At 42.5% G+C, this 26,794-nt stretch overlaps 1 protein-coding gene across 2 annotated transcripts in view; it reads right to left on the reverse strand.

The window, feature by feature from the left end:
* The window catches only part of LOC122689909 (homeobox protein ESX1-like), a 391,984-nt gene that overhangs the window by 347,506 nt on the left and 17,684 nt on the right, over positions 1-26,794 (reverse strand). For both annotated transcript variants that reach the window (XM_043896739.1, XM_043896738.1), the window contains one exon: positions 16,736-16,879. In XM_043896739.1, the coding sequence (XP_043752674.1) occupies positions 16,736-16,879 (144 nt within the window). The remainder of the gene's footprint in view (positions 1-16,735; positions 16,880-26,794) is intronic.

The following is a 26,794-nucleotide window of genomic DNA, read 5'->3' on the forward strand; positions in this document are numbered from 1 at the left end:
GAGGGTGATGATTATGATGAAGGAGCAGGTAGAAACAGGATAAATCAAGTACAACATCAAGCACAGGACTCAGGGTTAGAAGCTATTCTTAACCTTCAGGATATCCCCATGCCCCAAGACACCTGTAATTACCTCTTGAACAAACATAAAACCCTCAGTCTAGCCTGGCTTTCACTTGGCACTTCTCACTGCAGAAACAGGATTGCTGAAGTTAGAGGAGAGACAGAGGGGGAGGGGAGGGGAAGGAAGGAACCGAGGTGCAGGAGAGAAGGGTAGTGATGGGAAAGATGGAAACTCTTCCTGATCTACAACACAGGCGCAAGTAAAAGGCAAACATGAGAAGCTGTAGGGTGCCTGCCTGCAGCCAGAGGTGGGGAGCTGAATCCGGCCCTGTATGCAGAGCTCCACAGTTACCTGCAAAGTTGAAGGAAGGGCCCCGAAGGAAGGGCCCTTGCACTGTAAGCTTTCTGGAGAGCACTAAGCATTGGCCAGGGTCTACAGACGCACTCTGACATGGGTTAGCACAAATCTGTAGTACTTGTTGCTTTCACATGTGAGGCGAGCAGAAGTAATGCAGGTTAGATTAGGAGTAGGCCTTCCTACTTGGTAAGATTATCAGGCCACCTGGATACAACCAATTAGCCAATTAGGACCAATTAGCTTTCACTTAATACTGACCGCTGTTTGCCAATTAGGAAATTAGGAACGGGGCGGAAACCCCCAGGAAAGTCCCGCGCGCGCAAAAGTATTGACCAATGAGATTGCTTTGCAAACGTGTAACCAGTCTGCTTCTCACCCTATAAATTTGTGTAACAGCTTGGGCTCGGGGCTCTCTGATCCGCACCACTGCGTTGGTTGCAGGCGGAGAGTCCTGGCTCGAGTCAGTAATAAACTTCCCTTCCTGCGAGTTGCATTGTCTTGGAAGCCTTCTCTCTTCCTGCTCGGGGATTCGGACATCGGGCATAACATTTGGGGGCTCATCCGGGATTCCTTTACCGGGGGAAGAGAACACTTCCAGGACAGAGGGGAAGGATAGATAATAGCACCGGTGCTCAGGAAAACTCAGGGGGCCCGAAAACCCAGCGCTGTGTTGTCAGCTGTCTGTGTGTTTGTCTTTGGCTCTCCGTGTCTGTGTGTGTGCCGGCATTGTCTCAGGCAGGACAGGAAGTCCAGAGTAATTCCGGGGCCCTGCTGTGAAGCAGGAAGGTATCTGGCACAGGAAGTCCAGAGTAATTCCGGGGCCCTGCTGTGAAGCAGGAAGGTATCTGGCACAGGAGAAAGCTTTCTCCAGCCAGCGTAAGGCCGAGGCCAGCAAGCACGCTGGAAGGCAGCCGGCTCTGTGGGAAGGAAAGTTCCTCTCCTGATCCCGAGTCTGGTCAGGGGGCCCAAAAACCCAGCGCTGTGTTGTCGGCCGACGTTTGTCTGTCCGTGTGTTTGTCTTCAGCTCTCCGTGTTTGTCTGTGTTTGTGTATGTGCCGGCATTGTCTCTGGTCTCGTTCCTACTCTTCTCAGGAGTTTCAGTGAACAGGCGAGCGGTTGTGGGGGCAATTGATGAGTCCCGGCCAGGGCTACACTCTGGCGGACTCTGAAGGCCCTACAATAAGTGAGCCTCAGTAACTAGAGCCCAACCAGGTGAAACTCTCCTTTCACTACGATTGTCAGCAGCTGTTGCGGGAGCGAATTCTGGCAGAAGCGCGGAAACGGGTCCCAGGGGCCAATGGGAGGCCAACCGCCCAGAGGGGTTTCCTCTGTTGCGGCCTAACTGGGATTTTGAGCGAGCGGAAGGTAGGGAGTGTCTCCAAGTGTACCGCCAGACTCTGATGGCTGGCCTGTGGGCCGCAGCAAGAAAGCCGACAAATTTGGCAAAGGTAAATTTAGTAAGGCAAGAGCCCACTGAGAGCCCGGCAGCCTTCCTAGAGAGGCTAATGGAAGCTTTCAGGCAATATATACCTATGGATCCCCAGGCTGAGGAGTCACGTGCTGCAGTTCTTTTAGCGTTTGTAAATCAGGCAGCCCCAGATATTAGGAAGAAATTACAAAAGATAGAACAGACGATACAGGATTTATTGAAAGCAGCTGAAAAGGTATTTAATAATAGGGAGACCCCAGAAGAAAGGGAAGAACGAATTCGACGAGAGGAAAGGGAATTAGCTGAGAAGATCAGGAAGGAAGATAGAGAATATAGAACGAGGGAAAACCGGAAGAATCAGAGGGAGCTAGCCCAGATTCTTTTTGCGGGGATAAAAGCCGGAACAGAATTGAGGGAACCTCGAGACCCCTGGACTGGAGACAAACAGAAATCAAAAAGGCAGGCCCTAAAGAAAGATCAGTGCGCCTACTGCAAAGAACAGGGGCACTGGAAAAACGAGTGCCCTAAGAGGGACCTGAGGAGAGGTACAACCCAGAGAGAGAATCTCCCCTGGAACTCGAGTTCTATATGCGGGGGAAGACAGTGACTAGGGGAGTCAAGACTCGGCACCCCTCCCCGAGTCCTGGGTATATGTTGGATAATTGCAGTCATGAGGAACTGGAAAATTCTGCTGCCTATTAGCCTGTCAAATGTAGACTTTGTACCTCTCTATGGTGGAGATCAGACCCAGAAAGTTCTTGCTCTTTTGCACCTGAGGACTCACTCACAGCTGTGGCACTTTACCTTGCTGATCAGTGGTGGGCTATTGATGATATTGTGAAAACATCTCCCCCTTCTAGAGAGGGGCTTAAGCAGGTGAGAACTCTTGGGGAGAGAGTGGTTAAAGCAGGAAATGGAGAGAAATGAGATCCCATTCCTGTGTCATAGCAGTACTGATTATGCTAAGATTTTGTGGAAGAAAGGAGAGGCCATTGGGTTTTATTCAGTTAAGCCTACAGAGCTGGGAGAATGACAGTCATGGATGGACTTAGATCCCTAGCCTTAAGAGATGAATAAATACCCGTTGGCCTGGGCTGAAACGGCAGGGATGGGACTGGCCAAACAGACATCTGGTCGTCATCGAGCTAAAGGCCTAGGCAACTCCTGTGAAGGTGAGATAGTACCCCATGAGCCAGGAAGCTCGGTGGAGGATCACTCCCCACATTCGATGTCTCATGGATGCCAGAATTCTCAAGCAGTGTCAATCCCCTTGGAATACCCCCTTACTGCCAGTGAAGAAGCCAGGGGGGACAGATTACCTGCGAGAAGTCAACAAACGGTGAGTGACATACACCCCACTGTCTCTAACCCGTATACCCTCCTGAGCAGTTTGCTGCCTGAGTACACTTGGTACACTGTGTTGGACTTGAAAGATGCCTTTTTCAGCCTACCCCTGGCGGCCCAGAGAGGAGATATTTGCCTTTGAGTGGACAGAGGGGAAAGGCCAACCGGTAATCCCACAGAGGCTCAAGAGGCTCTGAGTGAGGACCTCTACGAATATCGGACTTGCCACCCAGAGGTCCTTCTGCTAACCGGGGCCATGAAGGCCCAAGACCCCCTGCCAGGTGAGAGTTTCTGGGGACTGTTGGATATTGCAGACTGTGGATCATGGGGTTTGCTGAGAAGGCCCGGCCCTTGTATGAGGGAAGTAAAGAGACCCCAAACTGGACTTGGAATGCACTGTGTGGCTTTGGTGGGGTCTTAAGTTGTGGTCTGACACACACTGCTGTTGTTCCTCTGGATTTAGTGAAATGCCGTATACAGGTGGACCCACAGAAGTAGAGGAGAATGCCTATCTTTGGCGCACATCACTGTATTTGGCTGCCTCTGCCAGTGCTGAATTCTTTGCTGACATTGCTCTGGCTCCTATGGAAGCTGCTAAGGTTCGAATTCAAACCGAACCAGGTTAACACTCTGAGGGATGCAGCTCCCAAAATGTATAAGGAAGAAGGCTTAAAGGCGTTCTACAAGGGGGTTGCTCCTCTTTGGATGAGACAGTACCATACACCATGATGAAGTTTGCCTGCTTTGAATGTACTGTTGCTGATTCCGTGGTGTCTGTGTTGCATAAAGAGAAGGGTAGCAGTGCCTCTCAGGTCCTCAAGAGACTTGGATTTAAAGGTGTATGGAAGGGACTCTTTGCTTGCATCATCATGATCGGCACTCTGACTGCACTACAGTGGTTTAAGGTCTACTTCAGGCTCCCTCGCCCTCCTCCCCCTGAGATGCCAGAGTCTCTGAAGAAGAAGCTTGGGTACACTCAGTAGATAAATGAAAGCAAATATGGATTGAATCTGCGTGTTGATCAGTGTTTGAGGAAAATGCAACTGGACGAGAGATAATCCAGGATTGTAAAGCATGCCAGCTGATGAGGACAGGGAAAAAGCAGCACACGGGAACGAGGTACTGAGGAGAAGAGCCAGGGCAACACTGGGAGATAGATTTCACTGAGGTCGACAGGATTGGACCCTGGGTTCACTGCAATCACGTGTGGCAAGCCACACCGGAAGAACAGGAAAAAGCGCGAGCAGAATGGAAGGCGAGTCCTCACCCGTCAAATCCTTTGACTCGTCCGCCGGGAGGTCTCCTACTCATGAGCTGCTCAATGAGACCTCAGGAATCCACCCTCCGAACACCTGGTGGCCAGACCTTTACTTTGACTTAAGGGGAATCTTCCCCAGGGAAGGACCCCGGGGGAAATACCCACAATTCGGGCCATGGGGAGCTGTGGGGACCGGGAGAAAACTCGGCCAAGAGGGGTTCTTCGCGTGCCCGGGCAAACCTGTGGTGGCATGGAAAGCTTATTGCAGGAGCTGGAGCTGTGTAACCTCTTGTGATGGGCCCCGGGAATGGGAGGTAGGAAACAGATTTGGTAGCCCCGAGTGTGGTGCAATCCGCAGGGCCAAGTACTTCAGATATGGGTGCAATTTAACCAAGCTTCACTATCTCTGCAAGGCCAAGGGCTTTCCTCCCTACGAGCTGCTGTAGATGACTTGATTTTTCTCCAACAGGGCAGGGTCTGTGAGGTTTCTATGCAGACCATACAAGAGTGGTAAGAGAATCAGTCAGTCATTTAGAGAAGTCTTTGACTTCCTTGTCTGAGGTGGTCTTGCAGAATAAGAGAGGATTAGAAAGAGAGAACGGGAAGCCCAGCAGAGATGGTTTGAGTCTTGGTTTCAACACTCCCCCTGGCTGACTCCACCTGGGTCCACTTATAGTGTCAGTGGCCCAAGATGGAAAAGAGGAAGATTCCTCTACTTGAACAACAGACAGGGGGGAATGTGAGGTGAGCAGAAGTAACGCAGCTTAGATTAGGAGTAGGCCTTCCTACTTGGTAAGATTATCAGGCCACCTGGATACAACCAATTAGCCAATTAGGACCAATTAGCTTTCACTTAATACTGACCGCTGTTTGCCAATTAGGAAATTAGGAACGGGGCGGAAACCCCCAGGAAAGTCCCGCGCGCGCAAAAGTATTGACCAATGAGATTGCTTTGCAAACGTGTAACCAGTCTGCTTCTCACCCTATAAATTTGTGTAACAGCTTGGGCTCGGGGCTCTCTGACCCGCACCACTGCGTTGGTTGCAGGCGGAGAGTCCTGGCTCGAGTCAGTAATAAACTTCCCTTCCTGCGAGTTGCATTGTCTTGGAAGCCTTCTCTCTTCCCGCTCGGGGATTCGGACATCAGGCATAACACGCAAAGGGCGGGTTGGGTTTCTTGCAGCCGGCTTCTGAGCACAGTGTGTGCCCTGCAGATAGAGCCCCCGGGAGCCAGATCATGCAGCCCCCTAGCTAAGCATTTCATCTGAATCACTAGCCCCATTCGTGGACTTTGGGGGTGAATGAAACAGAACCAGAGCTCTCAGAGCCCACAGGACAAGGGGGACCACTGGGCTGTGACTTTCTCCAGCCCCATCTTTGCATCTCTCGCTCTGGAGGAACTGTGGGCTAGGAGCCTGCATCTCTGGAGAGATGTTCTCCTAACGTTTCTCCAGGGCTCTGGCTCCAGGGGCCAGTGAGGTCTCATTTCCCTGCCCCTCCCCACCCCAAGTTGGCAGGCCTCCACTTTATGGCCATGCCCTGGCCTCAAGTGCCTCCAGAGGGTCCCACCTACCTGGGTCAAGGGGCAGGGCAGGACGAGGGAGGGAGGGAGCCCGCCTAAGCAGGAGCAGGTATACATTGGACAGGCGACACAAGCTATAACTGGGACGAGGCACCCAAAAGAGGACCTGATCCAGCGGTTAGCCCCAGGACTATCCCCGACAAGGACATCTGCACAGATCCTGGCATAGAGGCTGATTCATCCACAGCGCTCAAGGCTGGAGCGTCCGCTGGGGGCAGGTGGGATGGGGTCGCAGCCTGGATGATGCTATTGCAGCCTGGAAGACCAAGAAGAATCTCATGGTCAGAGCCCGGGCCAGTCAGGTGCTTTGGCGAAGGGAAGAAAATGCCTTTCCCTGGGATAGGCCAGTGGACCGGACGCCAATGCTGCACAGTCATGCCCCTCTGTGTCCCTATAGCCTCTCTCGGCCTTTCTCCTTTTCCAGATATGAAGCATCCTGTGCTCTCAGCGATGGTAGTGGGAGGAGAAGAGGGCTAAGTGCGGTCTGAACTGAGGCAGGGGGAGGATGAGGAGGCAGCCAGGAGCCCAGGAGGAAGCAGCAGCAGCAGCAGCTGGAGCTGACCGCCTGGGGCCCGGAGATGAGGGGGTGGGGGCGGGGAAACGCAGGAACCTGCAGAGGTGCCTCCACCACATCAATTCACCCTTTGAGCCCATGGATGGAGAGCCTTTCCACCACACCAGATACCTCGCCTGGGTCCCGAGTACACAGCCAACCTTGGAGCTGCCTAGTTCTCCAGGGGGCTCGGTTGTCCCTGGGTGCCTCTGATTCTCTTCTGCAGTCCCTCTTCACAGCCAAAAGCCACCTGGATGGCCCAAGGCCAACAGGGACCCCTCCCTCAGGACTCTGGGGGTGGAGGCGGTACCTACTGAGCATCCTGCGGTATTTAAACCCATCCAGTATGGAAACTGGCAACTGACCTGGTTTGTTAATAATGTTTTATGGGAACCTCACAGGAGGTACCATGGACCAAGTGCAGGGTCACAATTACCTATGTTTAAATTTTAGTAATATTTTCATCACGTGCTATTTTTGCACTAATTTTGATATTTGTTAAATACTGCATTGAAATACTTTTGTCTTGAATACTGATTTTATTTGATCCACAATAACATTTTGTACAGGAGGGAAAACCACCCCCTAAAGCGGGCCTGGAGCTGCGTATTACAGAAACGTGTACTGGGGTAGGGGGCATGAACGGGATGGAAATTTTAAAATCAAGCATGAAATAACATCCATATATTTAATTTCATCCACGTCTCCAAATACTGAACATTTTGATTTCATCCTCTAAGGAAGGCGCTTGCAAGGCACATGGATGAGACTGCAGTCAGGGTGCACGTGCGTAAACCTGAAAAAAATTTAGCAGATCAACCATCCTAAAACGTGTTTCTGGGCTTGGACACTTTTGTCCTGGACATTCTCACGTTGATTTGTTCTTATGGCCGTTTCCATGATTAGAAATTAAGATTGGAACTTTAGGGACTCTGAAAGTGACAGTGAAAGTCGTTCAGTCCTGTCTGACTCTTGACACTCCATGGACTATACAGTCCATAGAATTCTCCAGGCCAGAACACTGGACTGGGGAGCCGTTCCCTTCTCTAGGGGATCTTCCCAACCCAGGGATCGAACCCAGGTCTCCTGCATTGCAGGTAGATTCTTTACCAGCTGAGCCACCAGGGAAGCCCTTAGGGGCTCTCAGTTCAGTTCAGTTCAGTCACTCAGTCGTGTCCGACTCTTTGCGACCCCATGAATCGCAGCACGCCAGGCCTCCCTGTCCATCACAAAGTCCCGGAGTTTACTCAAACTCATGCCCATCGAGTCAGTGATGCCATCCAGCCATCTCACCCTCTGTCGTCCCCTTCTCCTCCTGCCCCCAATCCATCCCAGCATCAGGGTCTTTTCCAATGAGTCAACTCTTCACGTGAGGTGGCCAAAGTATTGGAATTTCAGCTTCAGCATCAGTCCTTCCAATGAACACCCAGGACTGATCTTCTTTAGGATGGACTGGTTGGATCTCCTTGCAGTCCAAGGGACTCTCAAGAGTCTTCTCCAACACCACAGTTCAAAAGCATCAATTTTTCGGCGCTTAGCTTTCTTCACAGTCCAACTCTCACATCCTACATGACCACTGGAAAAACCATAGCCTTGACTAGACGGACCTTTGTTGGCAAAGTAATGTCTCTACTTTTTAATATGCTATCTAGGTTGGTCATAACTTTGCTTCTAAGGAGTAAGAGTCTTTTAATTTCATGACTGCAATCACCATCTGTGGTGATTTTGGAGCCCAAAAAAATACAGTCTGACACTGTTTCCACTGTTTCCCCATCTATTTGCCATGAAATGATGGGACCGGATCCATGATATTAGTTTTCTGAATGTTGAGCTTTAAGCCAACTTTTTCACTCTCCTCTTTCACTTTCAAGAGGCTTTTTAGTTCCTCTTCACTTTCTGCCATAAGGGTGGTGTCATCTGCATTATCTGAGGTTATTGATATTTAGGGGCTCTAAGGGGTAGTAAACAGGATCAGTAAATTCAAGCTCATGGAAATAGCCCATTACCAGTGAGAACATAGTTCCCAAAGGAAAAAAATAGAGCCACTTTTCCTACACCTGTGGTACCTACCCATCTACCATCTATCTGAATATATATATAGATACAGTCTCTTCTAATAAAGTTCAGGTCCTCCTAAAAGAAATATCCTTTAGGGAGGAAGTTAGCCCTCCTAAATGCAATACTTCCATCTTATGAGTAATTCATATCGAGTAGCTCAGTCGTGTCTGACTCTTTGCCACCCCATGGACTGTAGCCCACCCACCAGGCTCCTCCGTCCACAGGATTCTCCAGTCAAGAATACTGGAGTGGGTCGCCATTTCCTTCTCCAGGGAATCTTCCCAACCCAGGAATTGAACCCAGGTCTCCCACATTGCAGGCAGGCACTTTAACCTCTGAGCCACCAGGGAAGCAGATAAAGTTCAGGTCCTCCTAAAACAAATATCCTTTAGGGAGGAAATCAGCCCTCCTAAATGCAATACTTCCATCTTATGAGTAGTTCATATTGGGACTCAATATGTCCTGAAAGTACTTAATGCACTGAGGAGCTGGGTTATAAGAGGGTTCAATTGTACTATTTAAAATTCAAAACCAAGCATAATCTCTGAGGTAAAATGAGTGATTTTGTGAATATTTCAGCACTGGTACAAGGGAGTAATTGGTTCAGAGAACACACTATAGGTGTAACTAGCATCTGTTTAGCTGCACTGAGATAGATGGGATTGAAAGCTTAAAGTCCGGCTGTTGTTTTTCAGCACTTGATAATGCAAGGTAGGGAGTGGCAGCGCTAAATTTGTCAATGAAAACAAAACCAAAAATGAACAATTACGGACAAAATTCCAGTGACCCAAAAGGGGTAAAAAATGAGAATTTTAATATATAGTCTACTTATGCCTTAAAGGTCTCACACAGATTCAATTTTATGAAACTATCAAATGCATAAATGAATATGCTCTTGAGGAATTTCTAATCTAAGGATTTTTTAAAACCACTTTTTGTGGTACAATTGGGAACAAGTGGGTTTTGTGGAATTTGTTTGGTGATGGTGGGGTAGCTGTCAATTCAGGGTAGATTTGGACCTGTGTTAATGTGAAGTACTTTTTCATTTCCTCAAGTAGTGATGACTTATTTCTAGGTCATGGGATCAAGAGGTGAATAGTTGAGACCATAGAAAACCTTAACTTGTATCAAAGAGGCATTGGTAGAAAGAAAAATCAGGAAAGTTTTTTCATTAGCTTTGCTGCAGAGCCCCTGTGTGAGGGTTGTGATGGTCCTGGGTTGCAGACCTGGTGGGGGCTGAGCTGAAGGGTCTAGAAAGCAGGGCTGGGAGCCTAAGGCCAGGGGCTGGGCTCACAGTCAGGTCGGGCCAGGGTTTGGGAGGCCCAGGCCTCTGCTCTGTCACACAGGCAAAGCAAGCTCACGGGGAAAGAAAACCTGATGTTTTGGTGACTTGCTTCTCCTGGCTTTACATAGTGGTCTCTTGGTGGAGTTCTGAAGGGCGAAGGAGCAACAAGAAACAAGGGAAAAGAGAAAATGTTCTCATCTATTTCCCAACTACAGCATGAATACCCAAGAACCTCCTTTTCTCTTTTTTTTTCATTGAGGTATAATTGACATACATTAGTTTCAGGTGTGTAACATAATATTTGTTGTTTGCATACATTACAAAATGATTTTCACAAGTGTAGTTAACATCCATCACCACATAGTTACAGATGATTATTTCTAGTGATGAGAAAAAACTCATTTTTTGTTACTATTATTTTTTATTTGTCCACACCACGTGCTTTTCAGGATCTCAGTTCCCTGACCAGGGATTGAACTTGGGTCATGGCAGTGAAAGCTCGGAATCCTATCCACTAGACCACCAGGGAACGCCCAAGAAGAAACTCTTAATGTGTTTTTCCCTTTCTCTTTTGCAAATATAACAGACTTGCTTTCTGTAACCACTATTGGGAATAGAGACCTAATGCTGGCCCACACACCCCACTATGGGCTCTGGTTGTTTAGGGAGGTACATTTTGCTTGATACCACTGGTCCATTTGAATCCCCCCAAAATGAGCTCTATTGTGCATTCTTTTTTTTTTTTTCTATTGCGCATTCTTATTGGCTCAGATGATAAAGAATCTGCCTGCAATGCAGGAATCCTGGGTTCTATCCCTGGGTTGGGAAGATCCCTGGAGGAGGAAATGGCACCCCACTCCAGCGTTCTTGCCTAAAAAATTCCATGGATGGAGGATCCTGGTGGGCTACAGTCCACGGCATTGCAGAGATTTGGACATGACTGAGTGACTAACACTTTCACTTTAAAAATGAGCTCTAATACACTGGTCTTTATGTACTCATGTAGAGGAAGGATCCTAAATCCTAAAATTACAGAGCAACAATGAGGAGTCAGGCAAGGAGAGGAGGCTAACACTGTCACAATTTGTAGTCTGGGAACTTCCAAAATGATTAAATGCAATGTAAATACCATTAACTAAGCTGCTGAGTGGATGGTGTGGTTTAATTGACATAGTTTTGTTAATAGTTGCCAGACATCCTGGGAAAAGACTTTGTGTGACCCCACCTCCACAGTTAAAAATTTTTTTCTTATTGAGGTACAATTGACATACGTTATTTTCTTGGGCTCCAAAATCACTACAGATGGTGACTGCAGATATGAGATGAAAAGACACTTGCTCCTTGGAAGATACACTATGACCAACCTAGACAGCATATTAAAAACCAGAGACATTACTTTTCCGACAAAGATCCGTCTAGTCAAAGCTATGGTTTTTCCAGTAGTCATGTGTGGATGTGAGAGTTGGACCATAAAGAAAGCTGAGTGCTGAAAAATTGATGCTTTTGAACTGTGGTGTTCGAGAAGACTCTTGAGAGTCCCTTGGACTGCAAGGAGATCAAGTCAATCCTAAGGAAATCAGTCCTGAATATTCATTGGAAGGACTGATGCTCAAGCTCAAGCTCCAATACTTTGGCCACCTGATTCGAAGAACTGACTCATTGGAAAAGACCCTGATGATGGGAAAGATTGAGGGCAGGAGGAGAAGTAGACAACAGAGGATGAAATGGTTGGATGGTATCACCGACTTGATGGACATGAGTTTGAGCAAGCTTCAGGAGTTGGTGATAGGGAAGCCTGGCGTGCTGCAGTCCATGGGTCGCAAAAGTCGGACACACCTGAGCAACTGTAATGAACTGAACTAACATACATTATAATAGTTTCAGGTTTATAACACAGTGATTCACTTATCTTATAGACTGTCAAATGATCGAAATAAATCTAGGTAACATCATCACCACACCAAAATTTTTCTTATAATGAGAACTTTTAATAGCTACTCGCTCAACAACTTTCAAATAGACAATACAAATATTATTAACTGTAGTTACCACCCTGTACATTACCATCCCCCTATGACTTGTTTGTACCTTTGAAGCCCTTCACCATTTCTTGAACCTCTGGGAACCACCAATCTGTTCTGTTGTGTGAGCATTTTTTTAAAAATTGTTATGGCTTGTTATTTGGATTGTTGTTTTGAGAGTCCTCCATGTAAAAGGAGAAGGAAATGGCAACTCACTCCAGTATTCTTGCCTAGAGAATCCCATGGTCAGAGGAGCCTGGTGGGCTGCCGCCTATGGGGTCTCACAGAGTTGGACACAACTGAAGCGACTTAGCATGCATGCATGCATTGGAGAAGGAAATGGCAACCCACTCCAGTATTCCTGCCTGGAGAATCCCAGGGACAGAGGAGCCGGGTGGGCTGCCGTCTATGGGGTCTCACAGAGTTGGACACGACTGGAGCGACTTAGCAGCAGCAGCAGCATGTAAAAATGGTATCATACAGGAAGCTATCTTTATGATTTATTTCACTTAGCATAATGCTAAGTTCATCCATGTTGTAGCATATTCAAAGTTACCTTTTTGTGGGTGAATAACATTCCATTGTATATACAGGTATGTCTCATTTATTGTGCTTGACTTTATTGCACTTTGCAGATTATGTGTTTATTGTTTACACATTGAGGTTTGTGGCCACCTTGCATCTAGCAAGTCCAGTGGTGCCATTCATCCAAAAGCACTTGCTCACTTCTTTCCTCTGTGACAATTTGGCAATTTTGGCAATATATCAAGCTTTTTCATCATTGTTATATTTGTTATGGTGATCTGTGATCAGTTACTATTGCAAAAATATTCCAACTTGCTGAAGGTGCAGATGATGGTTAATGTTTTTTAGCAGTATTTTTCAATTATGGTATTTATGCTATTTTCTAAGACATAATGCTTTTGCACACTTAATAGACTACAAATACAGTGTAAAATGACGTTTATATGTATTGGGAAAACAAGAAATTCGTGTGGCTGACTTTGTAGTGCTGTTTCCCTCATTGCTCTGGTCTGGAACCAAAGCCACAGTGTCTCTGAGCCGTGCTGTATACATGACTTCTTTGTCCATGCATCCGTGGATAGACAGTGAGGTGTCCTTATCTGGCTATTTCAAGTCATGCTGCAATGAACACAGGGGGGCCACACTCTGGTTGACCTTGTCCTAAAGTGCCTAGCTCCACTCTCCTGCCTTAGAACACTTGATGGTGTTGGGATCTCCTGGGGGAGGAGAAGGGCTGGTAGGACTATGGTGTTTCACCACTCCAGGCAACATCACCATCCATCTAGAATCCTGAACCTGAGGCTAGAACCGAATCAGCTGACCGTGTCCTGAGCCCACAAAAGCTGGAGAGTGGGGACAGGTTGGCATTTGTAGAAATGACGGTGGTTTTCCTCTTTCTCTCCAAATTATTGGCTGGGCAGAAACTGAGTTAGAATGGAGTTGAACCTAGTTAGGTGAACTTTCCTTATCATTCAAGACTAAAATATTAAGACAGTGTCCAGAGCTTCAGCATCTCTCATGTCCCAGTAAGACAAGTCACAAGCCCCCTGAGCCCCCTTGCCAGACCACCTTTTTAACTCTCAAGAGGTTAGACAGATAAAAATCCCCCTCATGTAAATCCATGGCTGATTCATGTCAATGTATGACAAAAATCACTACAATATTGTAAATTAGCCTCCAACTAATAAAAATAAATGGAAAAAAAAAAACCCTCAGTCATCGTTCTAAAAAGCCAAGATGTTCCTTCCTATTAATTATTTAGTTCAGACTGAAAATGGCCTTTTAAAATTGGCGCTGTTTCCCTCATTATGACTTTGAAAGGGGTTGAGTCTTTATCATGCTCAGCTCCCCCCAGAGACCAGGGTGACACTATCCCTCGTCAGGAGGGGCAGAACGGCTGGACTGCTGTCAGAGCACTGACGTTTCTTTATCCTGTTCCCTGGCAAAGCACTGACGGCAGGGACACGGTACTGTTCACCAGCGGGCTTCCATGTAGGACGTGGAAAATAATCCAACAATCCTAAACGTGAGAGGACAGGAGCAAAGCAGTAAGCCTAGACCAGAGCTTGGCAATACAGTCTACCATCCCTAAGGATGGGCTGGAGGGAGGGATGCAGCATTAACCTTCCTACAAGATTTTAGCAATAATGCAATAGTTTCTTCCATTTTGTCAGTGGCACATAGATTTGCATGATGTGTTTTTCTCTTAAGACCTTAACTGCCAAGGCTTATGAGTGGGAGGGCCAAGTGTTGGCGCTATCAGAGGGCTGTCATTCTCAGACATATGTCCCCTGTGGCCATGGGTCACCCTCTCGTCATAATCCTGTACGGACCCCAAAGGGCCACGCTGTTTTCAGGCCCAACTGGAGTTGGGTGCCTCTGCTGCACTGCAGCCCCAAACACCCAGGCCCCCCATGCCATCCTCACCCCCTCCACCTGTGCCTTCCTTTGTGTCAGCCTGGTTTGGCCTGGCAAGGGCCCCTGTCTACAGCATTCATTTTGTAGCCCCTGTCTTGTAAGACCTGTTTTCTATGACAGTTTTTCTAAAGCGTTTTTCTGCCAGATTCAAATTTTTCATAGCACCTCAGCAAGAGCACTTCACTGAATGCCTGATGGCTGAACTGAAAAAATGAAAACAGAACACTGTGTTTTTATAGGGTGTTTGGGGGGTATTTTCAGGAAAGATGTGAATTCTCTTGTATACTTGTTTTATATGGCAAATGGGGTTAGTACTGTATGAATAAGAATTGCTGAGGGCTTCCCTGGTGGTCCAGTGGTTAAGAATTGGCCTGCCAATGTAGGGAACATGGCTTCAATGCCTGACCTGAGAAGATCCCGCGTGCCGCAGAGTAACAAGTCCCATGTGCTGCAATGACTGAGCCTGAGGGCTGCAACTTCTGAAGCCTGCATGCCCTAGAGCCCATGCTCCACAATTAGAAGCCACCACATGAGAAGCCTCCAGACCACAACTAGAGAGTAGCCCCTGCTTGCTGCACCTAGAGAAAGTCCATGGGAAGTAAGACCAAGCCCAGCCAAAAGTAAATAAAACTGTTGTCAAAAAAAAAAAGAAAACAACTGGTAAGGAATGTCAAGCGGGTCCCTTTTCATGAGGTGACATCCCTGAGTCACTATCACTCGGCCCTGCACTTCTCAGGCACATACAGGTGAAAGATGGGGTGGGGAAAGTCTCGAGTGAGAGAACGCTGTGCTGCAAAATGGGGCCGAGCTCCATTCATGATGAGTTCAGGCACGAGCCTGGACTCTAAAGGAGTCTTCCTGAGAAACTACTCTTCATAGGGCTTTCTGGGAAGGCAGCATCCAAACATTCCCCTACTTTTGTTCTAGGTGCTCCAAATTCTGTTCACTGATCTTCTATTTTGTGGAGGATAAAGAGGAATAAACCATTCTGGCCAAAAGGAAACACAGGAGACTCCATCAAGTCCAGAAAGGCTCTTGTCCCTTTCCTCCCCTGCCCCCACCACAGGAGCCATATTATTGTCATCCCCAGCTCAGGAGTGACAATCATGCCTTCAAATGTATTCCTTCTCATTCAGAATCCTTGAGAGGACCCCAGATCCTGATGATTAAACACTAAAAGGAAACCTTTCTGTTTAGTGCTGCTGGAAGCAAGAGGGAGGCCTTGCTTAATATTCCAGATGAATGGATCATTGAAAAGAAGCAATGAGACCTTGGCTTTCTTCATGCTGTCTTCCTCATGTGACACTGCCAGGCTAGAAACAAAAAGAAAATTAACTGAGAAGTTACTGTCAAATTTTGGGCACAGTAATGGCAATAAGGTTATGTTGAAAAAGAATGTCTCTCTTTTAGAGAACCATGCTGAGTTGTTTATACATGAAATGACATCTGGGTTTTGTTTCAAAATAAATGGGGGTGGTGGCAACTTCCCATAAGTTGATGATTCTTCAAGTTGGTATGTAAATGGGAGATCAATAGGCTGTTCTCTATACTTGTGTATATATTTGACCTTTTCCATAATAAAAATTAAAGAAAAAAACCTGGTCATTTGTGTTTCCTTTCCTTTTGCTGGGCTTGTTTTTGTCTTCCTTTTGTTATCTTCATATGAAAAGTAAAACACATTAAAAATGATAAAATGTTTACCTCTAAAACGTTAATATCTTTGACCAGGTAGACATGCTTTTGCTGTCCCATTTGTTATATCACAGAGATTTATTCATTCAACATTTATGTCATGAACCGTGCTAGGCACTGGAAACACAGATATTAAAGTTACACTGGGTATTAGATTATATAAGGAATTATTAACTTAATTGGGTTAGATTATGGTATTGTATTTAAGAAAATGTCCTCTTTTTTTAATGAGTTGCATACTGAAATACTTAGTGTATTTTACCTGGAATATCTCATATCACATGTCTCACAGACTGACCCCAACTTGGTTCTTTGCCACAGGCCTTGTGCAGCTACACACAGCCACTCTGGAGTCACACCGCTTAGCTCTGAATCCCAACTGTGTGACCTGGGTGCGGGCGGTACTTATAACCTGCTCAGGTCCTCTGTCTCCCCAACTCTAAGATGTGTCCAACAGTGACTGTGTGGATTAAACAGCAATCACGCCTATCAGGCACCTAGCAGGGTCCCTGACACAAAGTCAGTGAGTGTTCAAAACTTTTGGCTATTTAAAAAAAAACTCTTGGCTATTATTAAGTACCTTTTTCTAATACCAGCTTTCAAGAAGTAAAACTTGAAAGCAAGGCGGGCAGAATGATATTGGCTTTCTTACCACTGGAGTCTGTGTCAGAATCAGAGTCGCTGTCACTATTGTCACAATGCTTCTTGTGTTTCTTTTAGATGATCTTTTCTTCCTCCTTTCCTTGGATCTTTCTTTTGAATGACCAGACTTCTTTTTTTTTTCTCTTGTTTTCCTCTGCATAAAATATAAACAAAATTTATTGGAAATCTTCGATGCCAAAGTGTTACTGCTCACAATATAAGGAACTCCTCCCAAAGACAAGCTTCCAAAGGGCACATTAGTGATGTGCACACAAATGTCACCTCCTCTCCTCCACACCTGCACTAAAGTGTCATTAAGAATGAAACACTTGAGGGACTTCCTTGGCAGTCCAGTGGTTAAGCTCTACACTTCCACTGCAGGGAACACCGGTTCAATCCCTGGTGGGGGAAACTGAGGCCAAACATGCCATCAGTGTGGCAAAAAAGAGAGAGAGAGAGAGAGGTTTAAAGAATTTTTCAACAGAATTAATGACAATGACTAATGTCCTCCAGGATACAGGTACCTAAGAGGCTGTCTGATCAAATCCCAGTCCCCCTCAAAGGCAGGCTGGCTGACAGAGCAGCCCGGGCTCTGTCCACCTACTCCTGCTTCTCTATTCCAACCCACTGGTAGACGAGGGGCCACACGTGAAAGCACAGTGAGTGGAACCACTTCATCATCAGGGCAGCGCAGAGCTTGTCGGTTAGTGACACTGGACAATTCCACCCTGGTCTGACTTCTTTTAAAAGGGGGATGATGACAATGATGAGGGAGCAGGTAGAAATAGGATAAATCAAGTACAGCGTCAAGCACAGGACTCATAGTTAGGAGCTATTCTTAATATTCAGGATATTCACATGCCCCAACGCACCTGTAAACACCTCTTGTACAACCATAAAACCCTGTCTGGCCTGGCTTTCATTTGGCACTTCTCAGTGGAGAAAGAGAATTCCAGAAGTTAGAGGAGAGACAGAGGGGGAGGGGAGGGGAGGGGAAGGGTGGGGTGGGGAGCAGGGAGGGGAGGGAGATGAGGTACAGGAGAGAAGGGCAGCGATGGGGAAGATGGAAACTCTTCCTGATTTACAACACAGGCCCAATAAATGGCAAACATGCCCCACTGCATGGTGCCTGCAGCCAGAGGGGGGGAACTGAGTCCAGACCCGTATGCAGAGGTCCACAGTTACCTTCACAGTCAAAGCAATGGCCCCTTGCCCCACTCTTCAAAGCTGAGTTGCCTATCTAGATTTTTGGGGATAAAAACTTGATTTGAATTCTATCTATTAAAAAAGAATTAAAGGTTGTCTAAAAATAAAACGCATTTAAACTCAAAAAAAATAAATAAAAATAAAAAAGAATTAAGTATTTCACTTAGATCTACTAAGCAATGTCATGGGTGTTTTACATGCTCTGCTTCATTTAATTTAAAAAAAGAAAATCTACCAGGAAGGTGTTATCAACATTCCCATTTTACAAATGAGGAAACTGAGAAACAGGCATTATTAAAGTTACAAGTTGGTGAAAGAGATGCTTTTTGGAAAACGTATTAATCTATACTTAATAAACATTGTGGGAAAGGGCATTATCTATCTAGATTCTTGGGAAAAAACTTGTTTTCAATATTCTGTATTAAAAAAACAACACAATTAAGTATGTAACTTAGATCAAAGCAATGTCCTTAGTGTTTTACCTGATTGGGTCTATTTAATAGAAAAGAAAATCTATGAAGGAGTTATCAACATTCCCATCTTATAGATGAGGAAACTGAGGCACAGAGGTATTAAAGAAGTTAATAGTAAGTGAAGGAGATACATTTTGGTCAGTAAATTTATGTATACTTAATAAACTTTGTGGAAAGGGCATTGGTACATAGATTGTAAGGGAAATAAAACTCGATTTCCAATCTATTAAAAAAAGCAGAATTAAGTACGTTGCTTAGATCTATGAAGCAATGTACTCAGTGTTTTACATGCTCTGCTTAATTTAATTAACAAAGATCTATGGGGAAAGTGTTATCAACATTCCCATATTACAGATGAGGAAACTGAGGCACTGAGGCATTAATGAAGTAACTAGTAAGTGAAAGAGATGCTTTTGGGTGAGCATGTTCATGTATACTTAGTAAACTTTGTGGGAAAGGGCATTATCTATCTAGATTGTTGGGGGAAAAGATCGACATCTATACTCTCTATTAAACTTGGTTGGAAAGGGAATTGCATATCAAGTTTGTTGGGCAAAAAGACTCGATTTCAGTTCTATATTTACAAAGAAAATCAAAACTAAGTATGTTCCTTAGATCTGATAAGCTTTTCCTGAGTGTTTTATATGCTCTGCTTCATTAAAAAAAATTACTTGAAAGTGTTAACAATATTCCCATTTTACAAATAAGGAAACTGAGGCACAGAGGCATTAATGATGTTACTAGTAATTGAAAGAGATGTGTTTTGGTAAGCGTATTTATCTATACAAATAAACACTGTCAGAAGTAGTTTGTCCACCTAGATTGTTGGGAAAAAAAATAGACTTCTATTCTCTCTCTTGAAAAAAACAAAATTAAGTCTGTTACTTAGTTCTAACAAGCAATGTCCTGGGTCTTTAACATGTTCTGTTTTAATTAATTATATAGAAAATCTACAAGGAACTATTATAAACAATTCCCAATTTGTAGATGAAGAAATTTAGGCACTGAAGCATTAATGAAGCTACCAGTAAGTGAAAGAGATGCTTTTTGTTGAACATATTTTATCTATATTTATTAAACTTTGTGGGAAACGGCATTGTGTATCTAGATTTCTGGGGAAAGTTACTCGATTTCAATTCCATACTAAAAAAAATCAAATTAAGTACGCTATTTAGATCTATTAAGCAATGTCCTATGTGTTTTACATACTCTGGTTCAGTCAATTAAATAAAAATAGACAACGAAGGTATATCAAAATTCCCATTTCATAGATGAGGAAACTGAGGCACAGAGGCATTAATGAAGTTACCAAAGTGAATGAGAAGCTTTTAGGTGAGCATATTTATCGAAACTTTGAAAATCTGTGGTAAAGGGAATTAACTATCTAGATTGAGGGTGATATAAAACTTGATTTCAATTCACTCTTTTTAAAAAAACCCAAAATTAAGTATGTTACTGAGATCCCCTAAACAATGTCCTGTGTGTTTTATATGCTCTGCTTCAGTTAATCAAACATAAAATAAATGAGGAAGGTGGTATCAACATTCCCAATTTAAAGATGAGGAAACTGAGGCACAGAGGCATTAATGAAGTTAATAGCAAGTGAAAGAGATGTTTTTTGTTGAGCGTATTTGTCTGTATGTAGAAAACTTTGTGGGAAAGGGCATTTTCTATCTAGAGTATTGGGGGAATAAACCTGCTTTCATATCTATCTATTTGAAAAAATAAATATTTATTTAGATCTACTAAGCAATGTCCTATGTTTTTACATGCTCTGCTTCATTTAATCAAAAAAAAAAAAAAAGAAATCAACTAGGAAGGTGTTGTCAACATTCCTGTTTTATAGACAGTGAAACTGAGGCTAGAGGCCTTAATGAAGTTACTACTAAGGGAAAGAGATGCTTTTCGGTGAGTGTTTTTATCAATCAGTTCAGTTCAGTTCAGTTCAGTGGCTCAGTCCTGTCCGACTCTTTGCGACCCCATGGACTAAAGCATGCCAGGCCTCCCTGTCCATCACCAACTCCCGGAGTTTACTCAAGCTCATGTCTACTGAGTCAGTGATGCCATCCAACCATCTCATCCTCTGTCGTCCCTTTCTCCTCCTGCCTTCAATCTTTCCCAGGGTCTTTTCAGATGAGTCAGCTCTTCGCATCAGGTGGCCAAAGGACTGGAGTTTCAGCTTCAACATCAGTCCTTCCAATGAATATTTAGGACTGATTTCCTTTAGGATGGACTGGTCGGATCTCCTTGCAGTCCAAGGGACTCTCAAGAGTCTTCTCCAACACCACAGTTCAAAAGCATCAATTCTTTGGCGCTGAAATTTCTTTATAGTTCAACTCTCACATCCATACATGACCACTGGAAAAACCATAGCCTTGACTAGATGGACCTTTGTTGGCAAAGTAATGTCTCTGCATTTTAATATGCTGTCTAGGTTGGTCACAACTTTTCTTCCAAGGAGTAAGTATCTTTTTATTACATGGCTGCAGTCACCATCTGCAGTGATTTTGGAGCCCCCAAAAAGAAAGTCTGCCACTGTTTCCACTGTTTCCCCCATCTATTTGCCATGAATTCATGGGTCCAGATGCCATGATCTTAAGTTTTCTGAATGTTGAACTTTAAGCCAACTTTTTCACTCTCCTCTTTCACTTTCATCAAGAGGCTCTTTAGTTCTTCACTGTCTGCCGTAAGGGTGGTGTCACCTGCATATCTGAGGTTATTGATATTTCTCCCGGCAATCTTGATTCTAGCTTGTGCTTCATCCAGCCCAGTGTTTCTCATGATTTACTCTGCATATAAGTTAAATTAAGCAGGGTGACAATATACAGACTTGATGTACTCCTTTTCCTATGTGGAACCAGTCTGTTGTTCCATGTCCAGTTCTAAGTGTTGCTTCCTGAACTGCATGCAGGTTTCTCAAGAGGCAGGTCAGGTGGTCTGGTATTCCCATCTCTTTCAGAATTTTCCACAGTTTATTGTGACCCACACAGTCAAAGGCTTCGGCATAGTCAATAAAGCAGAAATAGATGTTTTTCTGGAACTCTCTTGCTTTTTAATGATCCATCCAATTTTGGCAATTTGATCTCTGTTTCCTAAGTAATACTTAGTAAAATTCATGGGAAGGAGCTTTGACTATCTATATTGTGAGCAAAATAAATCATGGTTTCAATTCTGTTTCAAAACAAAATTAGGTATGTTAGTTAGATCTAAGAAGCAATGTCCTGGGTATTCTACATGCTCTGCTTCATTTAAATGAAAAAAAATCTATGACTAAGGAGTTTTCAACATACCCATTTTAAAGATGAGGAAACTGAGGCACAGAGGCATTAATGAAGTTAATAGCAAGTAAACAAGATGCTTTTTGGTGAGCGTATTTATCTATACTTAGAAAACTTCGTTGGAAAGAGCATTTTCTATCTAGATTGTTCGGGAAAATAACCCACTTTCAATTCACTTTTTTTTTCAGGTCGTAGCTAACCCTCTGATTTTATCTACTATTTCTTCATTCCCTTCAACCTAAGCTGGCTTTTTTACTATACTTCAGACACACTAAGCCCCCTTGCCATCTTAAGCCTTCCTGTGCACATTGACTTAACTCTGTTTCCTTTTTTTTAGTTTTTTAATTGAAGGATAATTTTTTACAGGATTTTCTATTTCAATGCTATCTATTAAAAAAATTAAATATGTTACTTAGATCTACTAAGAAATGTCCTTGGTGTTTTACATGCTCTGCTTCATTTAATTAAAAAAAATTCAACTAGGAAGGTGTTATCAACATTCCCATTTTATAGATTAAAAAACTGAGGCATAGAGGAATTAAAAAGTTAATCATAAGTGAAAGAGATTCTTTTTGGTCAGAGAATTTATGTGTACTTAGTAAAGCTTGTAGAAAGGGCATTGTCTATCTACATTGCTGGGGGGGGGGGGGGGAAGAACTCGATCTCCAACCTGTCAGTTAAAAAAAAAACTGAATTAAGTATGTTACTTAGATCTATGAAGCAATGTCCTGGGTGTTTTGCATGCTCTGCTTAATTTAGTTTGAAACTGACTACAAGGAAGGTGTATATCAACATTCCCATTTTGTAGATGTAGACACTGAGGCACAGATGCCATGAATGAAGTTACAAGTAAGTGAAAGAGACACATTCTGGTCAGCAAATTCATATATACAAGTAAACACTGAGGGAAAAGCATTATCTATCTAGACTGTTGGGGGGTGGAATTTACTTCTACACTCTCTATTTTAAAAAGCAAAATTAGTATCTTGCTTAGTTCTACTAATCAATGTCCTGGGTGATTTACATGCTCTTCTTCATTTAATCAAAAAGAAAATCTAAAAAAAAAAAGAAAGAAAGAAAATCTACAAGGAAGGTGTTATCAACATTCCCATTTTATAGATGAGGAAACTGAGGTACAGAGCTTTATTAAATTTACTAGTAAGTGAAAGCAATGATTTTGGTGAGCATATTTATCTATATTTAGTAAACGTTGTGTGAAAGGGCACTGTCTATCTAGATTTTGGGGGGGGGGAATTACTCTATTTCAATTCTATTAAAAAAAATTAAGTATGCTACTTAGATCTACTAAGAAATGTTCTGGGTGTTTTACATGCTCTGCTTCATTAAATTAAAAAGAAAATCTACAAGGAAGGTGTTATCAGCATTCCCATTTTATGGATGAGGAAACTGAGGCACAGAGGCATTAATGAAGTTACAAGAAGTGAAACAGATGATTTCTTTGAGAGCGTATTTATCTACACTCAATAAACTTTGTGGAAAATGGCATTGTCTACCTAGATTGTTGGAGAAAAAACTCAATTTCAACACTCTCTTATAAAAAAAAAAAAGAAATTAAGTATTTTTCTTAGATCTACTAAGTAACATCCTGGATGTGTCATATGCTCTGCTTCCTTTAATTTAAAAAAATCAAAGAGGAAGGTGTTATCAACACTCCATTTTATAGATGAGTAAACTGAGGCACAGAGGCATTAATGAAGTTACTAGGAAGTGAAAGAGATGCTTTATGGTGAGTGTATTTATGGACACATAGTAAAATTTGCAGAAATGGCACTGTCTCTAGATTGTTGGTGAAAAAAGCTCAATGTCAACTCCATCTATTAGGAAAAAAACAAAATTAAGTATGGTACTTAGATCTACTAAGCAAAGTCCGTCTTGTTTTACCTGCTTGCCTGCATTAAATTAAAAAGAAAAACTACATGGAAGGTGTTATCAATGTTCCCATTTTATAGATGAGGAAACTGAGGCCCAGAGGTATTAATGAAGTTACTAGAAAGTGAAAGAGATGCTTTCTGGTGAGTGTATGGATCTATACTTAGTAAACTTTGTGGGGAAGTGCATTGTCGGTCCAGATTATTGGCAAAAAAACTCGATTTCAACTCTTTCTTCTAAAAAAAAAAGAACAAAATTAAGTATGTTACTTACATTTTTAAGCATGTCCTTGTTGTTTTACAGTCTCTCCTTCATTTAATTTAAATAAATCTATGAGGAAGGTATTTTCAACATTCCCATTTTAAACATGAGGAAACTGAGGCACAGAGGCATTAGTGAAATTAATAGTAAGTGAAAGATGCTTATTGGTGAGTGTATTTATCTATAATCAGAAAACTTCGTGAAAAGGGCTTTTTCTATCTAGATTGTTGGGGGAAAACCCACTTTCAAATCTACCAATTAAAAAATATTAAATATGTTATTTAGATCTACTAAGCAATGTCCTGTGTGTTTTACATGCTCTGCTTCATTTAATTAAAAAATCAACTAGCAGGGTGTTATCAACATTCCCATTTTATAGATGAGGAACCTGAGGCACACAGGGATTAAAAAGTTAATAATAAGTGAAAGAGATTCTTTTTGGTCAGTGGTTTTTATGTATACTTAGTAAAGTTTGTGGAAAGGTCAAAGTCTGTCTAGATTGTCAGAGAAAAAACTCGATTTCCAATCTATCTATTAAAAAAAACTAGAATTAAGTATACTACTTAGATCTACAAATCAATCTCCTGGGTATTTTCCATGCTCTGCTTAATTTACTTTAAAAACTCTACAAGGAAGGTGTTATCAACACTCCCATTTTATACATGAGGACACTGAAGCACAGAGATATTAGTGAAGTTACTAGTAAGTGAAAGAGATGCTTTTTGGTGAGCATATTTATCTATACTTAGTAAACTTTTTGGGAAAAGACTATGCAGATTGATGGGGGAAAATACTCATTTTCAATTCCATCTATTAAAAAAGTAAACAAAATTAAGTATGTTACTTAGATCTTCTAAGCAATGTCCTGGGTGCTTTACATGCTCTTCTTCATTTAATTAAAAAGAAAATCTACAAGGAAGGTGTTAGCAACATTCCCATTTTACAGATGGGGAAACAGGCTAAAGGCATTAGTGAAGTTATTAGTGAGTGAAAGAGATGTGTTTTGGTGAGGTATTTTTGGACACTTTGCAAAATTCATGAGAATGTGCTTTGACTATCTAGATTGTGAGGAGATAAATCTAGGTTTCAATTCTGTCTATTAAAAAAAATTAAGTATGTTACTTAGATCTACTAAGCAATGTCCTGGGTATTTTACATGCTCTTCTTCATTTAATTAAAAAGAAAATCTACAAGCAGTATGTTATCAACATTCCCATTTTATAGATGAGGAAACTGAGGTAAAGAGGCATCAATGAAATTACTAGTGAGTGGAAGAGATCCTTTTTTTTTTGAGAGCATATTTATCTACACTCGGTAAATTTTGTGGAAAGTACACTGTCTATCTAGAATGTTGTGGGGGAAAATCAATTTCAGTTATCTCTATTAAAAAGAAAAAACAAAATTAAGTATGTTACTTAGACTACTGAGCAATGTCCTTGGTGTCTTACAGGGTCTGCTTCATTTAATTGAAAACAAAACCTATGAGGAAATTGTTATCAATATTCCCATTTATACTTCAGGAAACTGAGGCCTTAATGAAGTTGCTAGTAAGTGAAAGATGCTTTTGCTAACCGTATTTATCTATACTTAGTAATCTTTGTGGGAAAGGGCATCGTCTATCTAGAAAGTTTCGGGAAAAAAACTTGATTTCAATACTATTAAAAAAACAAAATTAAGTATTGTTACCTAACTCTACTAAGCATGTCCTCAGTGTTTTACATGCTCTGCTTCATTTAATTACAAATAAAATGTACAAGGAAGGTGTTATCTACATTCCCATTTTATATATGAGGAAACTGAGGCACAGAGGCATTAAGAAAGTTATTAGTAAGTGAAAGATGATGTATTGGTTAGCATATTCATCTATACTTAATAAACTTTGTTGGTAAGGGCACTGTCTATTAGATTTTTGAGGAAAAAACTCAAATTTCAATTCTATTTTAAAAAATTAAGTATGTTACTTAACTAAGTATGTTACTTACTAAGCATGTCCTAGGTATTTTACATGCTCTGTTTCATTTAATTAAAAATAAAAATCAGTAAGGTAAAAGAAAATCTACAAGGCTGTGGGGAAAAAATAAAGATTTTAACACTCTTAAAAAAAACAATATTATGTATGTTAGTTAGATCTCCTAAGCAATGGTGGCTGTTTTACATGTTTTTTTTTTGTTTGTTTGTTTTACATGTTAAGCTTCATTTAATTAAAAAGAAAATCTATGAGGAAGGTGATGTCAATATTCCCATTTTATAGATGAGGAAACTGAAGCACAGAGACTTAATGAAGTCACTAGTAAATGAAAGTTTTTTTGGTTAGTGTATTTATCGACAGTAAACTTTTTGGGAAAGGGCATCGTCTATCTAGATTATTGGGGGGGGAACTTGATTTCAATTCTATTAAAAAAAACTTAAGTATGTTACTTAGATCTACTAAGTGATGTCTTGGGTGTTTTACATGCTCTGCTTCATTTAATTAAATTGAAAAGCCACGAGGAAAGTGTTATCAATGTTCCCATTTTATAGATGAGGAAACTGAGGTGCAGAGGCATTCATGAAGTTACAAGTGAGTGAAAAAGATGGGTTTTTTGTGAGAGTATGTATCTATACCTAGGAAACTTGTGGGAAAGGGGTTTGTCTATCTAGATTGTTGGGGCAAAAAAAAAATTGATTTCAATATTATTTTTAAAAAAACAAAAATAAATATGTTACTTAGATCTACTAAGAAATGTCCTCGGTGTTTCACATGCTCTACTTCATTTAATTAAAAAGAAAATCTACAAGGATGGTGTTATCAACATTCCCATTTTATAGATGAGGAAAGTGAGGCACAGAGGCATTAATGAAGTTAACTAGTAATTGAAAGACACGCTTTTTGGTGAGTGTATTCATCTATACCTAGTAAAGCTTGTGGGAGAGGGCATTGTCTAGCTAGATTGTTGGGGGGAAAAAAAACTCCATTTCAGT

This window comes from Cervus elaphus, chromosome X (genome assembly GCF_910594005.1).
Source record: "Cervus elaphus chromosome X, mCerEla1.1, whole genome shotgun sequence".
Taxonomy (NCBI): domain Eukaryota; kingdom Metazoa; phylum Chordata; class Mammalia; order Artiodactyla; family Cervidae; genus Cervus; species Cervus elaphus.